Source organism: Pneumocystis murina, assembly GCF_000349005.2.
Source record: "Pneumocystis murina B123 chromosome Unknown supercont1.1, whole genome shotgun sequence".
Lineage (NCBI taxonomy): Eukaryota > Fungi > Ascomycota > Pneumocystomycetes > Pneumocystales > Pneumocystaceae > Pneumocystis > Pneumocystis murina.
The window spans coordinates 109,371-134,201 of NW_017802359.1; the positions used below are offsets into that span (position 1 = coordinate 109,371).

Here is a 24,831-nt window from a genome sequence, read left to right on the forward strand (position 1 = left end):
TCAATTCAAGACAAAGAAATTCAAACCAGAAGACCTTCAAAGAATAAGAAGTTAATATTTTAATGTATAATTGATGAATTTATAATCCGTATAGATGAAAGCAGTATATTTTTTTAAAAAAAATAACTACTATAATAAAAGAAGAAGTAAAGAAAAACAATTTCTTTAAATAGGAGTATAACCTCCTTGAAATGAATTTCCTAAACTCTTAATATAAACAATTGCCTTTGATGTAAAATCTTTAAGAAAATATTTCATATTTTTGATCATTTCTATGTATGAAAATAAATCGATTTCTAAGGAACCATAACTATAAATCAATAAATCAGTTTAATTTTCTTTTTTTTTGGAAAAATACTATCTGTAATTGAAATATAGGTGAAAAAGAACAAGAGATAAAATAATTAAAAAGAAAATAATCATTAGCCATATAAAAAAAGAAAAAATAGATCCATCATTCCTTTTTTTCTCAGTTTCTATGTTTTTGCATGCAAAATTTGTCTTCCATTCCAACCAAAGCATAGAATATTTATAAAAAATCAATCTTGGATTATGTTCCTAAAAATAATTTAGAATAAAAATTTATACAAAAGAAAATAGATATACTTCTTCATCACAAATAAAATGAATAATTGCTGATAAATTACTTTTTCTAACTCGATTATTATGAAATATCACTTCAAATCCACCTTAAACTTCATTAGTAATTAATTTTTTACACAAAAACAAACTATCCGTCAAATATTTATTATCAAAGTCAAAATAAAGTCCTTTCACTTCTTCTACCCTTTCCTCTTCCCCAGAAATAACTTTTTTAACACTACATACTAGTTTTATCATTAAAAATACATTTTCAACCTTTTTTCCCTCATACTTCGAGAATCTTTTTTACAATAACCACCTCCTCCAAAAATCTCTGAATTGATTCCTTTACATAGACTAATAGTCCATGTCATATTTACTTGCTCTGTTTCTAATCTATAAAAATTCGTTACATAATATGTATAATCCAATCCTGTCAAATTAAATACAAATCCATCCAAATTAAAATAACATTCAAATAATCCGAAAACCTTAATACAAAGCCTACTTATAACCAAAATCAAAATCAAAAAGCTCATTTTTTTATCTTTTGTTTATCATAACGTCTAAAATGTCATGGCAACCTAATTATCTATAATCTTATCTAAAATTCTTTTTTTACATACTTAATCTAATCCTTTTATTATTTCTAATTCTTCTACTTATGATCTTAAAAATTAAAACAACCTATCCATTTCTTTTATATTTTATATTATTATATTAAATTCTTTAATTTAAACTAGATTAATCCATATTCTTATCTAATGAAAAGGTACAACTAGTTATCATATTTAACTATTTTAAATAAATTCTTTAAAATAAAAATTTAATTTACATAACCTTACAATCTTAATATTTTACAAAAAAACCCTTTAAAAAGGACCAATTTTTTAAAAAACATCAAATACAAAACAAATCTTAGTAATTTTTTTTTTATAGTCTTCAAGAAAAAATTCTTCAATTATAAAAAGACTCTAAAAAATAACCAAAAAATAAATCTTTAACAAAATTCTAAAATAAAAGAGCTTCAATATAATTGATTTATGTTTTGGTGAAAAAAATAAAGATAATCTTTAAGTTATTTTTTTTCGCGTTTAAAAACGATCAAAATATCCGTCTTAACACTTTTCAAAAAAAATCTACAAAAAAACAGAAATAAAAAAGCAGAGTTTTAAAGAAGAAAGGATTAGAAAGTTAGTATTTATTATATAAATAGGACTAGAACAAGGAACTGACGGTTTATGTCTACAATTACCAATTTTCAAACAATCAGTAAGTCTTTAAAGAAAAAAAGATATCAAATAATAGAAAAAATAGATCCTTTTTTTGATACAGGCGATGATGATACACATCTTAGAAGTTACATTCGTACGTTTCTGTTCTTTTTCAAGCGAAAAAGACAAACGAGAGGTTTTTTGGACAAAATTAATTTTTTTTAGATATTAGAATTCAACAACGTAATGGACGTAAAACGCTTACAACAATTCAAGGATTACCATTGGAATATGATCAAAAACGTATTCTTAGGGCGTTAAAGAAGGTTAATATTTTTATTTTATAATATTATAATGTTTTAAATTGTCGAATAGGATTTTGCGTGTAATGGCACAATAGTTAAAGATGATGAAATGGGAGAAGTAATTCAGCTTCAAGGAGATCAACGTGCTAAGGTGATGGAATTTTTAACATCCCAATTACCTATTCAAAAGAAATCTGTTAAAGTTCATGGTATTAATTTTTTTATATTTAATTTTATTTAATTTTTGGATATAGGATTTTGAAATTATTAGGTTTCTGATGAATATTCAAGTCTAGAACTTAACAGTTGGATACCTGCATGTTGTCGTATTTACGATAAGAGCATCTTGTTATATTTTCATAGTTATTCTCTTGATTTTTAAAGTTTTAATTTTATTATTTTTTTCATTCAAATGTTCAATGCAATGTTTTTGATCTCTTTCAAGGGTTTTAGTACTAATTTATTTTTTTTACATATTTTTTCTAAATTCAAATTTCATCTTTTTTTTTTCAAAAAATATTTTACTTTTAGATACACAACTCAATTCAATTTATCCTTATATTTTTATTTATAAAATGCCTTTTCCCTTTTTTTAAATATTTCATTTTTATATATAAAAATCAGAATTATTAAATGAAAACCTAGCTTAATTGAAATTTAATAGTTTTTCTTAAAAGCCTCAAGAATTGCTTTAAAAATATTAAGAATGTCAAAAATAAACCGTGTTGTATCAACAATTGATATTAATTTTACTCTTAGAAAGGGTCAAAAAAGCTAATTTCTTAATTAATTTTTAATATTTTTCTTAGTTTTTGGAAAAACAGAATTTAGAGGGTGTCAAAAAGAAGCCATAGAGTCAGCATTAAAAGGTATTTATCTGCAATTTATTTTGCTGGCAAAAAAATGGTTTTAGGAGAAGATGTTTTTATTATTGCACCAACAGGAATGGGCAAAAGTTTATGTTATCAACTTCCAGCAATTGTTATTGATCATGGGGTTACTATTGTTGTTTCACCGCTTCTTGCATTGATGGTTTATTGTTTTTTTTAAGATTTCTATTAAAAATATTGATTATTTAAAAGAATAATCAAGTTGACATTTTACGTGCAAAAAAATTACCAGCAGCAACACTTAATTCTACTACATCAACGGAAAACAGGAAACGTGTACTTTCTTAAATATTTTATCTCGTTATTTTGATTTTAAATAACAGATTTTGGAAGATTTAGCATGTGGACATCCTCAAGTGAGGCTTCTTTATGGTAAATTAAATATACTTGGAATAAAATAATTTAATTTGTTGTTAAAGTAACACCTGAGCTTCTTTCAACTGAAAGTTTTCGAAAAGATCTTTTAAATGTTTATCAACATGGAGAATTGTAAACCTGAAATGAAATAAAATACATATAATAATGATTAAAGGCACAGATTTGTTATTGACGAGGCCCATTGTGTTTCTGAATGGGGGCACGATTTTAGAAAAGATTATAAACTCTTGTCATTTTTAAGAAAGGTATTTTTTCTTTGCTAAGTTATTATTTTGATTATTTTAGAAATATCCAAAAATACCAATAATGGCTTTAACAGCAACAGGTAAAGCCCTACACTAATATTTTTTGCCTTACTATCTTTAGCTACTGAAAAGTTGCCATTATGTTAATATATTTAATAATTTTTAACTTTTATAGAGTTAGATTAGATGTTGCTGAAATATTAGGACTTCCTCCGCCTCCAATTCTTAAAGTATTTATAGAAACTTTTTCTAGGAAGAATTTACATTTTGAAGTACGTTATAGATCTGAAAAACATGATCATTATGAAGATTTTCAAAAATTTATACTTTCAGTATATGCAAGAAAGAAAAAAAGACTATCTCTTATGAATTTGAATTTTCAAAATGATATGAATTCAAATAAAAATCTATTTGTTTCTATATGTGGAATAATATATGCAAAAAAAAGAGATACCTGTGAAGAAGTAGCAAAAAGACTTAAAAATGATGGAATTAATGCACAGTCATATCATGCAGGATTATCTCCAGCAACACGCGACAAGATTATGAAGCTATGGTGTGAAGGAAAAATAGATATAATTGTTGCAACAATTGCATTTGGGATGGGCGTTGATAAGGAAGATGTAAATATGAGAATTTAGTATATATAAATGACTTATAATTCAAAGGTAAGATTTGTAGTACATTGGGACATGTCAAAAAGCATGGAAGGTTTGCAAATAATACTAAATATATCTTCTTAAAATTACTAGCATATTATCAAGAAGCTGGTCGTGCAGGGAGAGATAATAAAACTAGTCGTTGTATATTATATTATTCAAGAGAAGATCGTGATAGAACTCGATATATCTTACATCAAGAAATAGAACAGAAAAAAAGAAAAAGAAAATTAGAAGAAAAGGATGCTTCTAATATAAATAGTTTTGAAATGGTAATATTTCTAAATCTAATAAATAAATAATATAGGTTTTTAGTTAGTAAATTATTGTGAAAATGTAACAAAATGCAGACATTTATTTTTAATTGAATATTTTGGTGAAATAATTTCTGAAAATTCAAATAATCAAAATTGTATTAAGTCATGTGATATATGGTATATCTGTTTTTATATCAAAGCATACTAACTATTATTATAGTAAAAATCCAGTACTCCTAGAATATGCATATTTAATTCATATTAATATTTCTAGGAAAAAGTAAAAATCAACAAAATTTCTCAATTGACAGAGGAATCTCATTTAAGTCAATCCTATCCCCCTTCAACTCCAGAGAAGTATTTTGAAGATAATACATCAAACATTTTAAATGACTATAAAAAAAATAGTAGAACTACTAACACTAGCTTAGAAAGTGATGAAGAAATTCCAATTGCTGATAGAGCATCCTTACAATTTAAAAAGCCGAATATCGTTGATGAAACTTTCTATGAAAGAAAAGAAAACGAACAAAGAGAATGGTTATTCGGAAAAAAAAGAAAAAATCTAGATGATTCTCCTACATTAGATGAAAAAAACTCTAAAAATGCTATTAAATTGGAATCAGAAGCAGATAACCTACTTTTATCAAAATTGACATGCCCATTTTCAACAAAAATTGACATTAATATAAGATTAACCTTTTATAAAAGTATAAAATCATCACTTTCCGGGACAATTAATGAAAATGATTCTTCAAATCCTAGATCAAGTATGTGGGATGCGTTAAATGCTTCATACTTAACAAAAAGTCAAAAAACTAACGTTATTGATCTTGCTTCAATAACTATTGAAGCAAGCGTCTTTCTTAAAAGCTGTACAACAAATTTTTATCATAATATTGCTGTTCATAAACTTAAAGATGCAAAACTATGTGCTCTTGGAAAATATTCTATATCTAATGAGGTCTGGCAAGCTTTAGTATTTGCTATAAAAAATATTGACTAATTATAAATAATTTTTATTACAACATCATAAATATATCTATAATTTAACTATTTACTACGAGTTATTTATGCATAATTTAAAATCAAAATAATACTTTTATCATATTTAATATCATTTGTTTATATATGTTATGAAATTCATTTTAATCCTAATTTATGACTATTTTAAATTAGTTAAAATAGAAAAATGTAATCTTAGAAACATTAATATACTATCACTCATTGTAACAAATATCATAAATTTTATAAAAACACTTTCTAATAAAACTAGAATTATAGTAAATTTAGCATCTTCAACCCTAAGAATAAATATGTATTTTAGATATAAGGCACATTCGTAATATTTAAATTATTAGTTTAAATCAGGATTTTTAGATGTTTCATTTTGGAGGAAATTAATCCAAAGATCAGAAATTGACTATGTCATGTAAATATTATCTAAAAAATTATATATTTACTTTTTTATCAAATAAAGCCTGGTCCATATGAAATTTATAATTAAAATTTGAAGAATTATACGATAATGGTGTTAAAGAAATATTAGAACCGAATAAAATATCTTTAAATGACAAATTTTTTGATCGTATTAATCCCGCAAGCTCCTTTTGCTCATCTGTCCATTGAAGAAATGCAGACATTAATTGCAAAACTTCATAACGTTTTGTATCATCCCTTGGAAGAGTAATAAAAGACAAAATAAGATTAGTAACAAGTTTTCTAAAGAAAAATAAATAAAAAATGATATAGAAAGCCAATTTAAATAATACTTATCAATATTGTCTTCTGAATCATTTTTTTTTAATAATTTTAAAGCTTTCACAAGATGTTCATTTAAAATAACAGCTATTAAAATAAAAAAGAATACAATCATATAAAATTCATACCTTCATGTCTTAATTTACCAATAAGTAAATTTTTCTCTTTAATCTCTTTTTCAAATACTTTAAGTCTTTCAATTTCCTTTTTATTTTTTTCATCTTCAAGAACTAAACCATTTATTTGAGCTTCTAATTGAGTATTTTTGTCGTTAAGAGCAGATATTTTCACATGTAATTCATTTGTAGCCTCATTAAGATCACTTTTATAATCTGGTAACATTAACAAGAAAATAATAGAAATTATACAATTACCCTCATTAATCTTATTAATTTTTATTTTGTATTCATCAATTAGTTGATTATTTTCTTCATTTTCTTTTCTAAGCTTATTATTTAAATTTTGACTCTGTTTTAATGAAATTTCAAATTCTTTAATTCTTTCTTCAAGATAATCCACTTTCCTTTTAAAATCGTCTTTATAGTTTCTCTCCTCTAATGCTACTTCTTTCCAATCTTTAGATATTTTTTTATATTTTTCAAGATTCTCAATAGAATTACACTGTTGTTTATATAACATATCTTTTTCATTAATCCAATTCCTCTCTGATCGATCAATTTTATCATGCAAATCAGTAATTTCTTTTGATTTTCTATAGCAATCATTATTCGTATCAATAAGTTCTTTTTTCAAGCAAGAAATTTCCTCTAAAAGAGTAGAATTTTTCTTTTTAAGTTCTTCTATCGTTCTTTTTGTAGAAGCCAAATCTTCCTAAAATCATAAGACCTAATATAAAAAATTTCAAGTAATATATACAGAATCTGCCTTTAATTTCTCTTCAAGACCTTGTTTTATTGAGGATAATTTTCCTAACAAACTACGATATTGTAATTCAAGCTGTTGCTTTTCATCTAGAACAGTCTCCAATTTCTTTTCATTCTCTTCAATAACACTATTAAACCGGTTCTCTTGAGTTTTCAATGACTCTTGTAATTTTGAAATCTCTAATAAAAAAAATTTTCGTTCTTGTGACCATGTTTCTTTCAAATCAACAGTTTTAACTAGAGAAATATCAACAGAAACATCATTTTCATTCTCTCCATCATAATCCTTTTTTAACTCATTCATCTTATTTGATATATTACAAGTTTTAGTTTTATCACTAATTTGTTCCACATTATTATCAATATAATTATCCAATAGCTCCTTTTTATCATAATATTCATTAATCTCAGAAATATTTGAAGTTTCCTTAATCTTATAAGGAAAAAAACTTAATAAAAATAAAATATACCAGAATAGATCTTTGTAATGTAGATAGCTTATTTAGTGATATTTCCTGAGCAAAAATCTGATTATTTTTTAAGGTTTTATCTGAAGGAAATTCTTCTATTAAATTTTCCCTATCATCTTCAAAAGTTTGATAATTATTATGTTTTTTTTTTGAATTTGGATTCTTTATTTTAGATTTCATTTTTTGTCCTAAAAATCAATTAATAAAACTAAAATTAATAGGAAAAAATCTACCAAAAGAATGATTTTTTTGATAAGATTTACTCATATTTCTTATTAAACTTTCCTAATATTTTAAACAAACTTTATATCCTCTCAAAACTCTACGTTTTTCTTAATTAACCCTTTAATTTACAGTGAAAATTTTAATATAAAAAATAAGGAATATTCACTTAGTTTCTAATTCAAATATATCTATTATTAAGGTTCTAATTTTTATATTTTCAATTTATATTTTTTTTTGATATTTTATATTATTTTATAAAATATGTATTTTTTTCTTATAAATAATATAATATCTAAAATAATTCATATTATTTTGAGAATATTCTTAATAAGAACATTTATTATATATTTTTTTATGAATTCTTTTATGCTAAAAATACCACTTTTTTTTAAAAAAAAAAATAAAGTCTTAATTTCTACTATTAACTAAGAAATTTCCTTATTATTTCCTATAAATTTAGTTAATTTGTTAAACATTTATTTTTTAAATAAAACCTTTAAATTTTATTTTATGCCTATTTTACGCCTATTTTACCTTTTTTTTTGTAAAAAAAAAGATAAACTACTTGTATAATGATTTTTCCATTTTTTTTTTCATATTAAATCTCTTTTATATTGAATTTCCATCTTTTAGAGCTTTTCTTTTTTATTTTTTATGCAATATTAAGGACACAGGTACTTTACGCCTGATTTCGATAAGTACGGAAGAGAACCTCAAATGAAACAGATTAGATTATCAAACGTCTTAAACCCTTTGAAAGTAAACTCAAACCCAGTTTTTGCATATAAAAACATAAGAAAATACCATGAAAAAGATAATAACCCTTTTTTTCCGGATTTTAAAGCTGATTTTTGAAAACTTTTAGATCATTATAACAACCCAAGAAATGTAGGATCAATGAAAAAAGAAGATCCAAATGTTGGTATTGGACTTGTAGGTGCACCAGCCTGCGGAGATGTTATGCGTTTATCAATTAGAGTGGATTCAGAAGGACGTATTTCGGAAGCAAAATTTAAAACATTTGGATGTGGATCAGCAATAGCCTCTTCATCATACATGACAGAACTAATCAAAGGAATGAAGCTTGAGGAAGCGTCAAAAGTAAGGAATATAGAGATTGCAAAAGAACTTTGTCTTCCCCCAGTTAAACTACATTGTTCCATGCTTGCAGAAGGTTTATAGTGATTTACAAATATAATTTAACTGATATACTCCAGATGCAATTAAATCAGCTATTAAAGATTATCAATCTAAATCAAAAATTCGCTCAGATGCATTGCAAAAAATTAATACCTTAAATAGATGATCGAAAAGATTAGTATTAAAATGCTGATTTGTATTTAATAAATTATTATTATCATTACTTTAATTTTTTGTCAAAATATATTATTTATTTTTGATTAATTATTATATATATAGATTAATTTACCAAAAACTACACCACCCAATATAACATTGACTTAAATTTTCCAAAGATGTTGCTTGCTGAATTAACCTATTAACTTGACTTGGAATATCTAATTCTTGATTTAATTTAAAATCTCGACCAGTTAATTTATTCGAGACACGATTAAGCACATTAACAGCACTCTGATTCAAAATTTCATGGCGATATTGCATTTTCCATGTTGACTCATTTTCTTGATTTTGTTTAACAGATATTCTTGAAGATTCATTCTGTTCATTTCGATGTGTAGTAGAATTAGGATTTGTATTTATTAATTTCCAATTGACCAATGGATCGTAGACGAAAGCTTCCAACAATGCCATTAATGACTCTTTATTATCACGTAATACTCGCATTACATGTTCACATGTTATTCTAAAACTTCCTTCTATACCACTAACTTCCATTGCATTTGTAAGCATTCGTGTAAGGCGAAAAGGAATCTTCTCTGGAAATTTTTCTCTATTCATTGCAACTTCAAAACAGTCACCAAAATCTATATGAATAGCTTTTCCTGTATGACGATCTAACATAATATTTGATGGATGACGATCCCCCAATCCTAAGATATAACCTACCATCGACATTACAGCCAAAGATCTCGTATAATTTGTTCTACGATCTAGCCAAACCTCACTATTCTTACTTTTTAGCCACAAAACTCTATACAAATCTTGTCCAGTGGTATTATCTAATGCATATTCGAAGACCTCAACTTTTTGAAGCAACGTAAGATTATCATAATCTGGCGCCATTTGAAGCATTAATCTATGTTCAATATTAAGCAAAATTTTACGACTTTCCCGATAATCTTTGATTAAAACATGTAATGTATCGCTATCTGGAACCCATCCTAACAAACCGGAATTAGGTGATAAGGGAATTACTGGATATCTTTGAATATTAAGATGTCTTTTAAATGATTCGGAATCGACAGACAAAAGAGTATTTACTAATCCAAACAATTGCATTACTCTTTCATCTTGTCTAATGTCTTCATGTCCTTTTAATGCATACTGATAATCCTTTCCGTCACTGCCTCTAATAGTCAAACGTCTTGGTCTTTGTTTAGAAGTAATCACAGTAAATGTAGAAGAAAAACTAATTATTCTAATTATTGGCTTTTTACTTAAATAAGTTCCAGGAACAGCTAATTGAAGATCTACTGCAGATAAAATTTTAGGAGAAACATATTGTAATTCTAGTGTAGTCAACTGTGGAAGCTGCTTTGTAATTTTTCGAAATACCTAAATAATATTAATTTATTTATATAAAAATATAGCATAGAATCATACTTGATAATAAAGATCCCATGCCTGATTTAAGTCACCAATTTCACCTGTTTTACGGTATTTTATACACCATTCTCTTGCTTCTTGTAGATCTCGACCGAATGCTTGATGAAATGAAATTTCTCGAAGTGTTTCTGGACCCTAAAAAGTTACTCTAATAATATTATTATAAAATGTAATACCCTTTCTAACATTTCATGCAAGGGCTCTAAAATGTTAAACATCGCTTCAATATTATGATCTCCAAAATATAATCTAGAAGCCTCTTCTAAGCCCTCATGCCATTGTTCATGCCATAATATAGCCACACGAATTAATTCATGACTTACAAGCAAAGCCTGTTCAACTAATAATGCGCTATGATTTCGAATTTTATCCATAATTTCTAAAGCAGACTTTTGACGAGAAATATTTTGAGATTTTGATGCTACAGTAAGAGGATATACAAGAGCTTGCGGATGGGATTTCCCAACATCGGCTAAAAGTTGATGAATAGATTTTTGAATATTACTATTTGGAAAATGGATACGAGCAATAAGCTATATAATAAATGTTATTTCAAAAATAAAAAAAAAATTGAGAAACCTGAGGAATAACATCTAACCATGTATCAATGCTTACAGACGCAATCCCTTCTAATATAGAAGAACCAACTTGTAAATGATTTCCAAATTTAAACCATAAATTTAATAATCTCAAAGTGTCTTGAAGAGAATTCCCAGTACTTAACGCTATAGAACGAAAAAATCCTAATAATAAATAAGTATATGACACAATAATAATAATAATAATAACCTTTAATAGCAGGCAAAATATGTTCATCATAAATTTCAGGTGATAGATTTTTATTTTCTTTTTCATAAAAAGCTACTACTTCAAAATTAGCTAAAGCCCATGAATGCCAGGCTTTATAGTATTCAGGATCATATTCTGTTGCGAGTTTATAGGAATGAAGGATTTCAGAAATATTTGTTTTTGACAAATTTCCTTGAAGAACACTTTGCCATTCACCTTGCTTATGATAACATCGAGATAAGAGCTTGGAATAATCATTGTAAGTATTTTTTTTTTCTTGGTCAAGAGTTAAGGATCGAAATGTTTCATTTATTGATGCAATCTTTAAATCTTTTGATAAAGAATTGCTAAATTCTTTAAGACGCTCGAGAGCATCACGTTTATCATCTGTTTCCCACATGTATTTTAAATGAGTATATACAACTTTTGGAGGGACATTAGTAGATGACTAACATAAATTAATTAAATATTTAGATTATATCAAAAAGAGTACCGGGAAATTCTCAATAGATCCATTAGTATCTAGCAAAGAATTCAATGATTTTTCTGCTAAACCTAAACGTCCTGATTTTCTGCAAAGATTGGAAAATTTTATCCACATTTCCATATTTTCTTTTGGTGAAATAACGAGAGCCTTCATTTTTAACATACGTTGCCAGACTTCAACATTACGTTGACAACCGTTAAGTCTAAAAGTATGTTAGCTATTAAATTTTTTTATCAATAAATAACCGTTTCATCCAAGTTTTACGCATTGTAGACTGAATTTCAGGATGATCATTGTTTTGCTTGTATATTATAATTTCTTCCAATTCTGCTAACATTTGCACACGAACAGCAACACTAGAAACTTTAACAAATACAAAAAAAACAGATGAATAATTTACTAATATGCTCTATTATAACTCTCTCCTATAAGAGCTGTAAACTCTGTATCAAGTAATTCCCTAGCCTTAGCAATATGAAAAACAGTCTCACTAAACTGGTTACGATGTAAAGAAATTATTGCTTTAAAGAAAGATTTGTCCAAAGATTCATGTTTCATTGATGAAATATAATCATCCATTAGTTCCCACTGGCCCAATCCCCAAGATGCAGCAGCCGCTAAGGGAGAAATAGATCTTCGCATATCATTAGTAGCAGTTTCCCATTTTTCTCTTGCAAGTTGAGAAAGTAATTCCCATTCTCCTAATGCATGAAGACATCTCATTTTACCCATAGTTACTTCAAATGAGTTATCTTCAATAGAACGTTTTTCGTAGGTTGCTAACGCATCTTCCCATCGTTCAAGCTTTTCATACCATGTTTCTTTTAATTCAAGATTATGTTGTTGTGCATAGCTTAATATACCAATAGCTGCATCTGGTTGTTGTAAATGATTATTAATACTTATTAAAGCTTCAATAGTATCAGTAGATGGTTCTGAAATAAATTCAAGTTCTTTATAGTGCAACGCTTTTGCAAATGCATGGCATTTTGCTGCATACGCACCTAAAGTTCTAATATCTATTGGTAATGTTTTATCATCATGTTCCATAAACTCTGCTAAATTTAAAAGACTTTGTAAAGTTTCAGCAGGTATATTGGGTGATGTTAAAGCTATTTCAATAGATTTAACAAGTTCTTCTTGATATTGATCACATAATTCATTCCAACATGAAAGAAATGCAACATTAAATAATTCTCTTGATAAAGGGTAATAAACAGCAGCTAAGCTAGCACAAGCCCTCAAAGCATGAGATGGAGACTCTTTTAATAATTCAACACTTAATCTACGAATCCATTCCTGCCAATCATCTTTTGTAGATTTTTGAGATGTTTCCCATGCATTTTTTAAATGTTGTTGATTAACTGATAATTTCTTTGCATTAATATCAGCGGAAGATGCATCTTCCATTCTTCTATCGCTAAATCTATTTATTCATTAATCAATTACATTATAAATATATATTACTTTTCATCAGAATTTAAATCTTGAGGAAGTGATTCCCCCTTTAAAAGTCTTGATACTAAAAGCTCATAATTTTGGTGTTGAATATGATTATTTATTAAGCACTAAAATAAATTAAACGAAAATTTTAAAAAACAAAAAATATACCTTATTAATCATAGGAATAAAAATAGTATAATCAAGGCCAAGTTGAAATACCAATGCACATAAAGTATCCATGGAGGCTACTTTCAATTCATTTGTTCCGGTTGAAAGAACACGTGCAAGAGGATGAATAATTCTAGAAGCATGATTAACAAAATTAATTTTGCGAGATAACTGAGCCACTGTTTGAATAGCAATTTTACGTAATGATATAGGAAGATCATGTCTTTCAAACATTTTAACCACAACTGGAAGTATAAGATGTATATATTCCTCAATATTAGATCCAAATACAACAAATGAACGAAGAATTTCCTGAGTAGACTGTCTATTAGCTGTAGTATCTGTTTCAAGTACCTGAAGCATCAATGAAAGAAGAGTTGGCAAATAAGCCTTAAATTCTCCTTCAAGAGCCATAACAATTGATTCAACAAGAGAAAGAATAGTAATTTGAAGTGTAGAATTAGAATTCCAATAATCATAAATTAATTTAAAAATATCGCTTAAATAATTTCTTATATGTTGCTTAACAATAGTAACAAGAATGCTTAATTGCTGAAAATAAAACTCTAAAAGACTCGATAAACATGTTTGCATTACAGAAAGAAATCCAGGAATTATCTATATACTTAATATGGTTTAAAATTAATATTTGAAATATACCTGAGGCAAAAATGGAACGCATTTTAATCCTAATGTTTTAAAAATATACATAATTGCTTGAATAGCAGAATAATGATAAGTGCTTAATGATGAATCTTTAAGGATAGTCATCAGAATATTAATTACAACAGTTGGATAATATTCCTCAGATGATGGACTCATTCCATCTATTAAAAGGGAGACGTCAGAAGTAGCCGCTTTTTGTTCATGTATATGATCTTCTGAAGTTTCTTCAAGCATCTAACTAGATCAAAAAAAATAAAAAAAAAAAAAGAAAAATACCTGATATTTATATGGATCTAATGCGCCTAGAATACCAATAACTTTAACCGCTTCTTTTCTAACAGTGGAACTCTGTTCAGTCTTAAGAATATTGATTAATATATTAAGTAATGATGGATATTCAATATATGGATCAATAATATACCCTGAACTAATTGCTAATCGACCTAAAGTCCGAAGTGCAGCATCACGTTTCGCAGTTGAACTCTGATCTTGCAATATTTCTATAATTAGTGGCATAAGATCAGGAATATGTGGTATTATATCTTCCCCTCCGACAACAGCTAATTCGCCAAGAGCATTTAAAATACTTGAGACTACACTAGGACTAGGGTCGCGAGCTTTTTGAATCATAATTTTCAGCATTGGTTTAACATAAGGTTTTATAAGTCTTTTTGCTGTAGAAAATAACAATCCTAACAAACATGCATTTTCTTCCTTATTACGACTTATGAAATAAGTTAATAAAAGTAAAAATAATCCATAAAAATACCTTATATAAGAATATTCTAACTCAGTCATTAATTGAATCAAAGTCTTTCTTAATGATGGCATAACATAAGCAGGATTATGAAAAGTTAAACGACCAATAATAGTAATCGTAATTTCTCTAATAGCAAAAACCTCATCGTTTAGAGCAATAAACAACGAGCGAACATTTTCAGCCTGAGCGAGGTGTCTATCAAATCTCTCATCTAAAGATGATAATACAATTTGTCGAATCATAGGGTCTTTATTAAAAATAAGAATATATAGGGAATATAAAGTGCTAATATATTTACCAGAGTCAGTGATTCCAACAATCAATAATTTTTCAAGAATTTCTCCAACCATCTGTATAGCATGATTACTTGTTTGGTAACATATTGGATCTCTAATAAATAGCTGACAACATGTCAAAGCTGCCACCTTTCTTACTTCCAGATTATCACTCTCTAAATAAGATATAGCACAATCTCTAATAAATTCATTCAAAGCATAACCTGCAAAAATTTTAAAATAACCCGAGCTAGATAAATAATGTGTTTACCAGAAAAATCAAATGTCCCTAAAGTATTTAATGCCAAAATAATAAACTCACTATCCTTATTATCATAAATTTTTGGATCATAAATTGCCAAAGAATTAGACTGAGTTGAATGTAATGTAGCAGGAGATCCTAAAATTTTAAAAGGTTTGCCACTTAAAATCATAGAAAGAAGATTTAATAATCTTTCTTGAATTATAGGAAAAAAAGATGGAATATGACATGTAAGATCTACTAATGCTTGTCTTAAAGGCTCACTTAACCCACAACCTAATAATATTAGAAATTTTATTAGAGATAATAAGCATTACAAAACATCATGTCAAGTAATTCATGTAAATATTTTTTTAAAGAATTTCCAACTGCTATGGCAAGCATACTAATACACTGAAAAATTGGAGCTTCTTGAGCTTCTCTATTACGCCCTTTTGCTGTAAGACCTTCCTTAATAATTTCTAAAATAGAATCAAGGTACGGTTCTATGCTACTTCCAACAGCAACAGCAACATGACCAATTGCACTAAAAGGACATGTTCTATCTTTATTTTTTTTTAATTGTCCTAAAAGATGAAGCATACACTTATGTAAATAAGATGAAACAAATTTCTCAGGATTATAGCCGGCCAATATAGGAATTAATGAAACAACGGTACGTCTTATAAGAGCTTCTTTATGATCTTTATAGCTTAATACAACTTCGCATACATCAACATATTTCTCATCCATAAACTATTAGAATATTAAAGAAAAATTGATAAAACAAAGGTAATAACCGTTCCTGATTTAAGCAATAATTCTTTATAAGCCAACAAACTTCCATGAATATAGTCATAATTATTAACTTTAAGCCCATATTGAGCTTCCTCCAAAATCTTTACATACCATTGAATACATAATTGACTTTCTCTTTGATATATAATTTCTAGAGATGCACTGAGTGCATCTGCGGCAAAATTCCGTGTTGTCACTTTTGATTCTCGTAGAGCAACCCATATCAAATCAAAAATTTGAGATACATAAGAATATATTAGTGTAGGAGAATTCAATGCTAATTCTTTAAGAACAAGTACTGCTGCCAATCTTCGATTTTCATTTCGATCACCTTGAAGCCATTCCATAGCTCTTTTAACCTCAAATTCAACAAATTCAGACGTTAGAGTTCCACCAGGGACAGCTAAACGCCCTAATGCTTTCGATGCTAATATCATTATTTGTGTATCATTCCCAGGTAACACAATTCTTAAATAATTCGCAAATCGAGTTATTTTCACAGTATTTTCTTCTCCATCATAATCAATTAATTTATCTTATCAAATAAGACATCCATCTATATATATGTCTCATATACCAATAACAATTACTCCACTAAGTCTTTCATAATTATCATTACTATGAACCAATTCATAAATTCTCCGATTAATATCATTATTAAATGAAATAAACGCATCCCTTTGCATTTCACGAGATGTTGATACAACCTTATAAAATAAATAACCAATTTATATTCATAATCTTCTCACATATTCCTTTAAATCATTTGCTGCCTTATTTCGAATTTCTTCATTTCTATTCATATTAACTATAAAATTATTCTTTTTTCCCACCAAAATTCACCTGTTCTTCAAATCTGAAAACAAACTATCTAATTTTGATGAATAAGAAGGCATTTTTGGATTTTAACCATCTATTTGGTCTGAATTTTTGATTATCCTTTGTTAATTTGATGAAAGATAAAGATCTTTTTTTTTCTATTAAAAAAAATCTTTAATAAAGTAAAATAAATTAATAATATCTTCGTAATGTCCTATCTTTTATCAAGAATCTAATATTTTATTATTTATTTATATATTTTTGAAAAATATATTTTTTTTAACAAGCTAAGACGTCTTTAAACGTTAACCTTAAAAAAATTTTGTCTAACACTTTAAACATTTAAATATTTTTTTTTAATGTTGATGAGTATTTTCCATCTTAAATACATATATATATCATGGGTTTTTATATTAATATATTTTTATATTAATATATTTTTTTAAAATATATTTTTAAATACTTTATAATAAAAGTTTAAAATAATCTAATTTTTATTAATAAAAAACTATTTTACATCTAAAGTTGAATATAATTATTTTGTTTATATATAATTGTATTAGATTACTAGTTTTTTAATGATTAAAGTAAAAAGTTTATATTAAGAAATAATATTAATAATTGGTCAAAAAAAATAAAGTTGTTAGAAACAATATAACAGTTTTATAAATAGTTAATATTTTTTTAAAATAGAAGTGTATTTAAGAGATTTTTTGATAATTTGAAGATTTTTTATCGATTATTTATAGAAATTCTATATCTAAGATAATGATAATTGATAAAATATTAAATATTTCTTTGTTATTTTTTTCATATAATTATTAATGACATTTAAAGATAATATTGTATGTTTTCAAATGATTTATGAGATTTTTGGGCTGATTTTTATAGAATGATTATCTTTATCAGGTAAAGTTGATCTGTATATATAAGATTAATTATATATATAATGAGCTTCCTAAAACAACATTATTGAGACTTTATAAAAATCCTTCAGCATGTCTTTCTATATTTCGGTTAAAAAAAAAGAATGTTTTTTGCATTTTTTAATATTTTAGTCTTTTACCTAATCTTGCCAAACAATTTATTTTATCATTGTTATATTATCCAGAACCTTTGTCTCTAGAAAAGTTTGATCAACTGGTTAATGAGGATAGTAAATCGTAGATATATTTTTTTTGATTTTTCTATCAAGTAATTTGAATAGAAAACAAGCAGAAGCATTGGATAAATTATATAAGCTTCATATTTTTCAAAAAAAAGAAGATCATTTGTATTTTACAGATAATTTCAAAAAACAATTTCAAATTTTATTAATAGGAGGGTATTTATTAACACTTTCTATTATATCTGCTTGATTTTTAAAATAGAAAGAGTTATGATACATTTGGGATATTATGTCTAATTCCTGACAAAAGAAATATTGATATAGCTTTTCTTGATAATTACGCTAGGAAGAAATGGGAAACAATACTTCATTTTATGCTTGGAACCGGGATAGAAAAATTACCTGGAGATCATATTTTAAGTCTTTTGCATTATAGTCAACTTATGTCTGGATCGTAAAATTAAAGAATTCTCTTATAGTATTCATATTATTAAATTTGTTTAGTAAGCATGATAATATGAAAATAACTAATTCTGGGTTCCAATTTTTATTACAAGATATTAATTCACAAATTTGGACACTTTTATTACAATATTTAAATATGACAGAAGTACAATATTTCCTTTTTTTTTCAATACGTAATATTATAGGATTCGAAAATAGATCCTGTTGATGTTTTGCAATTTTTGTTTATGTTAGGAAACTTAGAATTGGGAAAAAGTTATCTTGTTAGCTCATTAACACCTATTCAAATTAATACACTTGAAAATCTTAAAGATTATGGAATCGTTTATAGGCGTAAAGTATATAAATTAATTATATCTAATTTTATCTAAATTTACTAGTCATCTCGGCGTTTTTATCCAACAAGACTTGCAACCATATTAACTTCAAATACAGAAGTTTTTTCATCCAATTCAGATATCAAAAATCTTTTACATCCTAATCATAATTCAAAAAGTGCTGATAAAGGCTTCATTATTCTTGAAACAAATTATCGTCTTTATGCTTATACTAGTAAATCCATTTTTTATAGATTGTTTTTAAAACTAATACAATATTCAAGATTCACCCATACAAATTGCTGTTTTAAATCTATTTGTTCATCTTCAATTACGATTTTCAAATCTTGTTGTAGGAATAGTGACTCGTAATAGTGTTAGACAAGCATTTATGAATGGTATAACAGCAGAACAGATAATATCATATCTTACATCGTATGCACATCCTCAAATGAAGAAAAATGTATATATTATCTCTTTTATTTTATACTTATACTATTAGACTCCTATCATTCCATCTACTATTACTGATCAGATTCAACTTTGGGAAATGGAAAGAAATAGACTGAAAGCTACAGAAGGATATCTTTTTCGTGATTTCAATTCTAATACGGATTTTGAATTAGTATTAAAATATGCTAATGAATTAAATGTCGTTGTATGGGAAGCTCCTTTAAAAGGAATTTTTTTTGTGAATATTCAGAGTTCAAACATGATAGTAGATTATATTAAAAGAAAACTTTCAAAATAAATCATATGTACAAAATTATTTTTATGTAATCAAATATGCATATCTATTTTTTTCCAAAATATTCGTAATTCACAAAATATCTTTATTTTCTTTTAGTTTTTCCAATGCTTTTTCCGACATCTTATAAACGTAGATACCAAGATGCTCTACACCTTCCATCACAAATGTATTTTCAACCTTATCACCTATTTTTCTATTCGAAGGCCACATTTCTTGAGAAACTAAATGTAATTTATCTGGATTTTTAAGAACTCTACTGATAATAGGTTTGAGCTCAAAACAAGATTCAAAAATCGAACGACGTCCTAAAATATATAAACCTAATCTTGCTCTAGAAACTGCAACAATTAAACGCTCCAATTCTTTAAGATATCCTAGGCTTTTTGTTCTTGTTAAAGAAAGTATAATATCTAAGATTCTTAGTATACTATTCCAGAAAAAATAAAAATTACAATCGTTATAAGATTCTTGGTATTGATCAATTGTAGTTATTTTATTAGGTAAACCAAAAAGCGGGTTATTTGCACATCTTCTATTTATTACATCATTTATAAGAGCCTTTTGGCCAGTATAGCTAGCAAGAATCGTAATTTTTTCAGATGGGTAGCCTAAAAGTCTCATATATTGATATATTGCAACAGCATATTCTGCTTCACCAAGATTCTGATAAAAATAAGGAGTAGGCTCAGTTTCGCCTTGCCCTTTATAATCTCCTACATTAATAAACTGATAATCAAAAAGAAATCTAGAATATTTAATAACAATTTTAATGTCATAATATATACCCTGAATTAGAATATAAGAATTCACTTTGTTTTTCTATATTTGGTAAATTAGCTAATCCACCATAAGCCCATGAAAAAAGCTCTGCTATAGTATTTTTCGCACGACCTTGAGCATCAAGATGAATTATTGGAACACCAAGGCGTATTAAACGATCATAAAAGCTTTGTTTTGCATTGCAAAAGTATCTAAATGCCTTATTTTTTAATATAGGACCCATCTATGAAATTAAAATATAAAATATTAAAATACATAATATATATACATACCTGTTTATAATCTCCTAAAAGAACTATTCTTTGCAAAGATTCAAAATTAGTCATTAAAGTCATTGGAACAAAAGTCTCTATTTCAAGAAGTTGATTAGAATTTTTATAAATAATAGTGTTATATTTAAATTTTAAATCAAATATCTTTTCACGCTATAAAAGTATTATTAAATTAATTCTAAAAAACAAAGCAATAAAAACCTTAGTTAACAGATAGCTTGAAGTCATAGCTATAATTTTAGCCTTATTTAATAAGTAATTAGATCTAGCCTCATTTGAATGAAGAAACTCAAAAGGACGGATATCAGATAGTTCTGAAAACAACTCTTTAATATGATTATAGCAACCCTTTGCTATATCAAGTGTTTCGTGTTTATTTAAATCTTCTGGAAACAATGGTTGAGGAGCAGTAGAAAAATATTGATCTAAATAATTTGTTAATAAAGAAAAAAGAAAAATAAAAATTACGAAAAGGAAATGATGAAATTATTTCTTTAACCGAAGATTCATTTTTAGAATTTGAAATAAAATTTGTCCATAATGGCTTTACATAAAAGTCAAAGAAATATCCAGCTGTTTCACAAGAATTCCCATGAGCACCAGGTATCTGCAATGTTAAAGCAAGACGATCGACTTCTAATAATAATGAAGCTCTTCTTTCCTATTTAATGTTAAATAATGCCGATATTTTTGAAACAATAATTACTAAAAATAAGTTAATTCTTCCCGGTCTTCGGGAAATAAATTCATCTTCTAATTCATCTTCATGACCAAGACGAAGTAAATGTCTTTGCGGAATATCTTTATTATTATTATTATTGAAGATTAACAATTTATTATACCTAATAATGATAATTTTTCAAAAACTTTAATTAAAGCTTGACTATTATGTGCAATTAATAGTGTTCTTTGATCTGGAAAATTGTAATATATATTGCAAATAATTTGAGCAATAATATCTGCTTTACCAGTTCCAGGAGCGCCGTTTATAAGAGTTAAACCAGGATTGGTTCCAGAATATATAGCTTCAACTAAAATAAATTAATGTTAATTAGATTTAATGCTAGAATTAAATAACAACCTTGTTTTGGCGTAAATCTTATTTTATTATTCTTTTTTTTATTTTGTAAATATGGTCCAGGATTTAAAAAATTATAAGTTTCTACATATAATACATTATCACTTTTATTTTCCAAACCATTGTTTAATTCACAAGAATTCTCTAAAGAGGGAATACTTCCAGAATATATTCTGTATGGAGGATTTGGTGCTGAGTTATACTTCTCTGATGGAATAAGTTTTATATTCTAAATTATTTAGTAAATATTTATATTTATAAAACAAAGTTAAACCTTATTTGGAAAACATTCAAGAAGATGATTCCAATCGAAAAATGTATCCGGAAAAAAAAGATTAAGAGGAGCATTTAGATTATAATACAAGGCACTAGAAGGATCACCAAATCCTTATATGATTAAATATCAATTAAGTAATAATAATGCCATACCAAGAAAAATATCTTCAAACCATGATGGTAATGAAATAGATGTTCGAGTGAGACTTTTTAAAGATTCCAATATAAGTTTGAAATTAGTTTCCTATTGAAAAAATCAATTTTTAATGATAAAAATAGAAAAACAAAACCTTTGGAGACCTTCTAACTATAACATTAATACTAGCATAGACATCATCTTTATTATGATATAGAACTCCATCATTATCAATCTTTTGTAATTAGAAGTATAATATAAAACTAATTTATTACTTTATAATTATGAGTATCTAAGAAAAGCCGTAGAATACGCTTTCTACCCGTTTTAACCATTTCAAATTCATCTTCTTGTGCTAATTGTTCAACCACTTTTAAAGGACGACCATCATAATTTAAAATTTGGTCAACCTGAGCAATACGGAGATATCTCAATCCTGACTTTAGTGAAAAACTTACATTCATTTCAGGTGTTTCTTTCAGATCATCTATTGGTTTTATTGAAAGTAAATAAACAATATCTCCCGGATGAAGAGATTCCCATTGGCGACGTAATTCTTCTGTAATATTATCTAGTTCTAATTTAACCTCAGCCCTTACAAACCCTGGTTTCTCTTCCCCGACTTTTGGAGGAGAAACTTCTAATATACTAAGATAATTAATAAAAAAATAAGAATAACAATCCAATATTACGCAAGATGTTTAATAATTAATGCCATATTAGAATTTCCCTGGAATCGAATAGTAAAACTTGGATATTGAACTTTAGGTTTCAATCTACTTATAACTTGTTCAATATCTTTATGTATTTCGTCATAAACTTTATCTCTGTAAAATTGCAAAGAACGATATATAAAATCATTTATACTAAGATATTGCAAATTAAATTTTAATAAAGGTAAAGACCTAATTCCATTATATTTTTTATAAAAATGAAATTTTAAAGAAAAGAGTGATTTCTTTTATATAAGCAAGAGAGAAAAATAAAATATTTTTTACCTCGTCAGGAATAACTAGAAAATCTTCAAAAATTTCTTGTAAGGATTTACGTCTTTTATAATATTCAATAAGCGCTAATGTCAGAAATTCACGGTCAATTGGAACAAGGAGTTCTTTAGGATATTGCGAACGCAAACCAATATGTTGAAATAACTCATAAAATTCATTGTCATCTAAACCTTCAAGATGTTCAATAAGAGTATCTCCAGTGTCTATTGTAGCATAATTTGATGTAGCCAAAATAATCAATTTTTCTTTATATTCTTTCATAGCTATCCTTTGTAATTTGGCTATTTTATTGTAATGAATTTCTGTTATTTTTTCTGAAGAAAGTTCTACGCTGTTATGATCATCATATCCAATGTAAATATATTCATCCAAAATTGAAAAAAGACTTTTAAAAACATAACTAAATGAATTAAACAAAAAGTAGAATTACCAAATTCTTATTACTTTTCAGAGATCATGTACATAGGCGATTTTTTTACTAGCGCTGTAAAGTGAAAATCTTTAAGAAGAAAATTAAGATATCTTCTACTAAGAGGCTGGCTCAATAAATCAATTAAAAGCTCCAAAACCTTTTCACAATAGATAAGATGTTCTAAAGTGTGTAAATTAAAGAAAAAAAATAAAAATATTACCATTATTTTTTACATTATATAAAAGATTTATAAAATCAATAATAATATTAAATAACCAATCCCTATAAAACTTTTTTTTTAAGAGAGTTTCATTATCTATACTCATATTAATCTTATAACCTATTGAAGAAAAAAAGCACATGAACTATTAAATTTCTTGACACTTGCTTTCCATTGTTTTTGAAGATGAGGATGCATAGAAATCCTTGATTTTATTGTCTCCTTCGATGATAAATTTGCCCAAATATCAATAGATATCAAAGATGTACATTCTTTTCGTATAACATCATTATCAAAAAGTTGAAACGATATTATAATAAATGATAATAAATAGGTACGCAATATCGCTTTTTTTGAATCTAAAAAAGCATGTTCCAATACACGTTTGAAAAAAAAAGAGAAAAAACTTGGTTTATCCGATATAAAATCTAAAAATATTAATATTTATCATTTTGTTCATGAAATTTCAAACCCCATGGTTTTCCTGATGACTTTTTATAAACAGAAAGAATACATATTGAATAAATATGATTGTCTGTTGATTCATCATTCATATATTTCCATAAATATCTTTTTTAAAAAATATTAATATTAAATCATTAATATCATTATAAAAAACCTTTCCAAATAGCAACTTTCTTCCAAATATAACAAAATCTTTTCATTAAAACGCATTTTCTCAAGATAAATGTAGATTTCTTCGACTTTTTCTCTATCAAATTCTTCCTTAACTGACCATTCTGATAATTTTCCTTCATTTATCATAGAATTCATGTTTTTAAATCCGGAAAAAAAGCTATATTCCCTTTTTCTAGAAAAATTAGTCATATTTTATGAGTTTAAGGACCTTGATACCTAAAGATCAGCCTTAAATCTATTTTTTTTCTGAATATTAAAAATTAAGGACGTTGAAAAATGCTCGATCAACGTATATTTATAATATCAGCC

The 24,831-nt window shown here is 26.3% G+C and overlaps 8 protein-coding genes across 8 annotated transcripts; 4 read left to right on the forward strand and 4 right to left on the reverse strand.

The window, feature by feature from the left end:
* Window positions 1–165: 165 nt before the first annotated feature.
* Window positions 166–1,121, reverse strand: PNEG_00327 (hypothetical protein; the record flags this gene model as incomplete). Its single annotated transcript, XM_007874009.1, has 5 exons — window positions 166–310; window positions 359–558; window positions 607–689; window positions 732–827; window positions 875–1,121. 5 exons carry the CDS (start codon window positions 1,119–1,121, stop codon window positions 166–168), a joined length of 771 nt encoding a protein of 256 aa, XP_007872200.1.
* A 702-nt stretch (window positions 1,122–1,823) lies between these two features.
* On the forward strand, window positions 1,824–2,363 carry PNEG_00328 (protein translation factor sui1; the record flags this gene model as incomplete). Its single annotated transcript, XM_007874010.1, has 5 exons — window positions 1,824–1,854; window positions 1,900–1,950; window positions 2,022–2,122; window positions 2,172–2,310; window positions 2,356–2,363. 5 exons carry the CDS (start codon window positions 1,824–1,826, stop codon window positions 2,361–2,363), a joined length of 330 nt encoding a protein of 109 aa, XP_007872201.1.
* A 641-nt stretch (window positions 2,364–3,004) lies between these two features.
* PNEG_00329 (hypothetical protein) lies at window positions 3,005–5,536 on the forward strand (the record flags this gene model as incomplete). The annotated part of the gene is made up of 13 exons (XM_007874011.1): window positions 3,005–3,133; window positions 3,184–3,267; window positions 3,315–3,363; window positions 3,411–3,480; window positions 3,524–3,614; window positions 3,655–3,694; window positions 3,736–3,745; window positions 3,790–4,237; window positions 4,283–4,325; window positions 4,367–4,545; window positions 4,589–4,707; window positions 4,751–4,760; window positions 4,805–5,536. 13 exons carry the CDS (start codon window positions 3,005–3,007, stop codon window positions 5,534–5,536), a joined length of 2,004 nt encoding a protein of 667 aa, XP_007872202.1.
* Window positions 5,537–5,839: 303 nt separating this feature from the next.
* On the reverse strand, window positions 5,840–7,912 carry PNEG_00330 (hypothetical protein; the record flags this gene model as incomplete). The annotated part of the gene is made up of 8 exons (XM_007874012.1): window positions 5,840–5,953; window positions 5,994–6,252; window positions 6,303–6,378; window positions 6,420–6,623; window positions 6,666–7,122; window positions 7,168–7,602; window positions 7,646–7,833; window positions 7,879–7,912. 8 exons carry the CDS (start codon window positions 7,910–7,912, stop codon window positions 5,888–5,890), a joined length of 1,719 nt encoding a protein of 572 aa, XP_007872203.1. The 3' UTR covers window positions 5,840–5,887.
* Window positions 7,913–8,767: 855 nt separating this feature from the next.
* On the forward strand, window positions 8,768–9,176 carry PNEG_00331 (iron sulfur cluster assembly protein 1, mitochondrial; the record flags this gene model as incomplete). Its single annotated transcript, XM_007874013.1, has 2 exons — window positions 8,768–9,044; window positions 9,088–9,176. The coding sequence occupies 2 exons, from the start codon at window positions 8,768–8,770 to the stop codon at window positions 9,174–9,176; spliced, it is 366 nt and encodes a 121-aa protein (XP_007872204.1).
* A 119-nt stretch (window positions 9,177–9,295) lies between these two features.
* Window positions 9,296–17,138, reverse strand: PNEG_00332 (hypothetical protein; the record flags this gene model as incomplete). Its single annotated transcript, XM_007874014.1, has 20 exons — window positions 9,296–10,564; window positions 10,613–10,750; window positions 10,792–11,148; window positions 11,195–11,358; window positions 11,405–11,852; window positions 11,898–12,093; window positions 12,137–12,247; window positions 12,292–13,317; window positions 13,359–13,459; window positions 13,503–14,120; window positions 14,163–14,402; window positions 14,445–14,892; window positions 14,938–15,175; window positions 15,227–15,427; window positions 15,475–15,741; window positions 15,783–16,200; window positions 16,245–16,777; window positions 16,820–16,949; window positions 16,992–17,037; window positions 17,086–17,138. The coding sequence occupies 20 exons, from the start codon at window positions 17,136–17,138 to the stop codon at window positions 9,296–9,298; spliced, it is 7,002 nt and encodes a 2,333-aa protein (XP_007872205.1).
* Window positions 17,139–17,885: 747 nt separating this feature from the next.
* Window positions 17,886–19,702, forward strand: PNEG_00333 (hypothetical protein; the record flags this gene model as incomplete). Its single annotated transcript, XM_007874015.1, has 11 exons — window positions 17,886–17,906; window positions 17,953–17,970; window positions 18,016–18,077; window positions 18,120–18,224; window positions 18,269–18,385; window positions 18,432–18,623; window positions 18,674–18,779; window positions 18,820–18,972; window positions 19,015–19,186; window positions 19,236–19,414; window positions 19,454–19,702. 11 exons carry the CDS (start codon window positions 17,886–17,888, stop codon window positions 19,700–19,702), a joined length of 1,374 nt encoding a protein of 457 aa, XP_007872206.1.
* Window positions 19,703–19,771: 69 nt separating this feature from the next.
* On the reverse strand, window positions 19,772–24,767 carry PNEG_00334 (hypothetical protein; the record flags this gene model as incomplete). Its single annotated transcript, XM_007874016.1, has 21 exons — window positions 24,739–24,767; window positions 24,503–24,694; window positions 24,356–24,453; window positions 24,024–24,311; window positions 23,884–23,979; window positions 23,696–23,843; window positions 23,243–23,651; window positions 22,937–23,202; window positions 22,520–22,892; window positions 22,399–22,479; window positions 22,262–22,352; window positions 22,107–22,219; window positions 21,836–22,061; window positions 21,597–21,785; window positions 21,461–21,555; window positions 21,223–21,415; window positions 20,956–21,179; window positions 20,755–20,907; window positions 20,488–20,705; window positions 20,155–20,447; window positions 19,772–20,112 (listed from the first exon to the last, which is right to left on the reverse strand). Exons 2-21 carry the CDS (start codon window positions 24,655–24,657, stop codon window positions 19,772–19,774), a joined length of 4,050 nt encoding a protein of 1,349 aa, XP_007872207.1. The 5' UTR covers window positions 24,658–24,694; window positions 24,739–24,767.
* Between the last annotated feature and the right edge of the window lie 64 nt (window positions 24,768–24,831).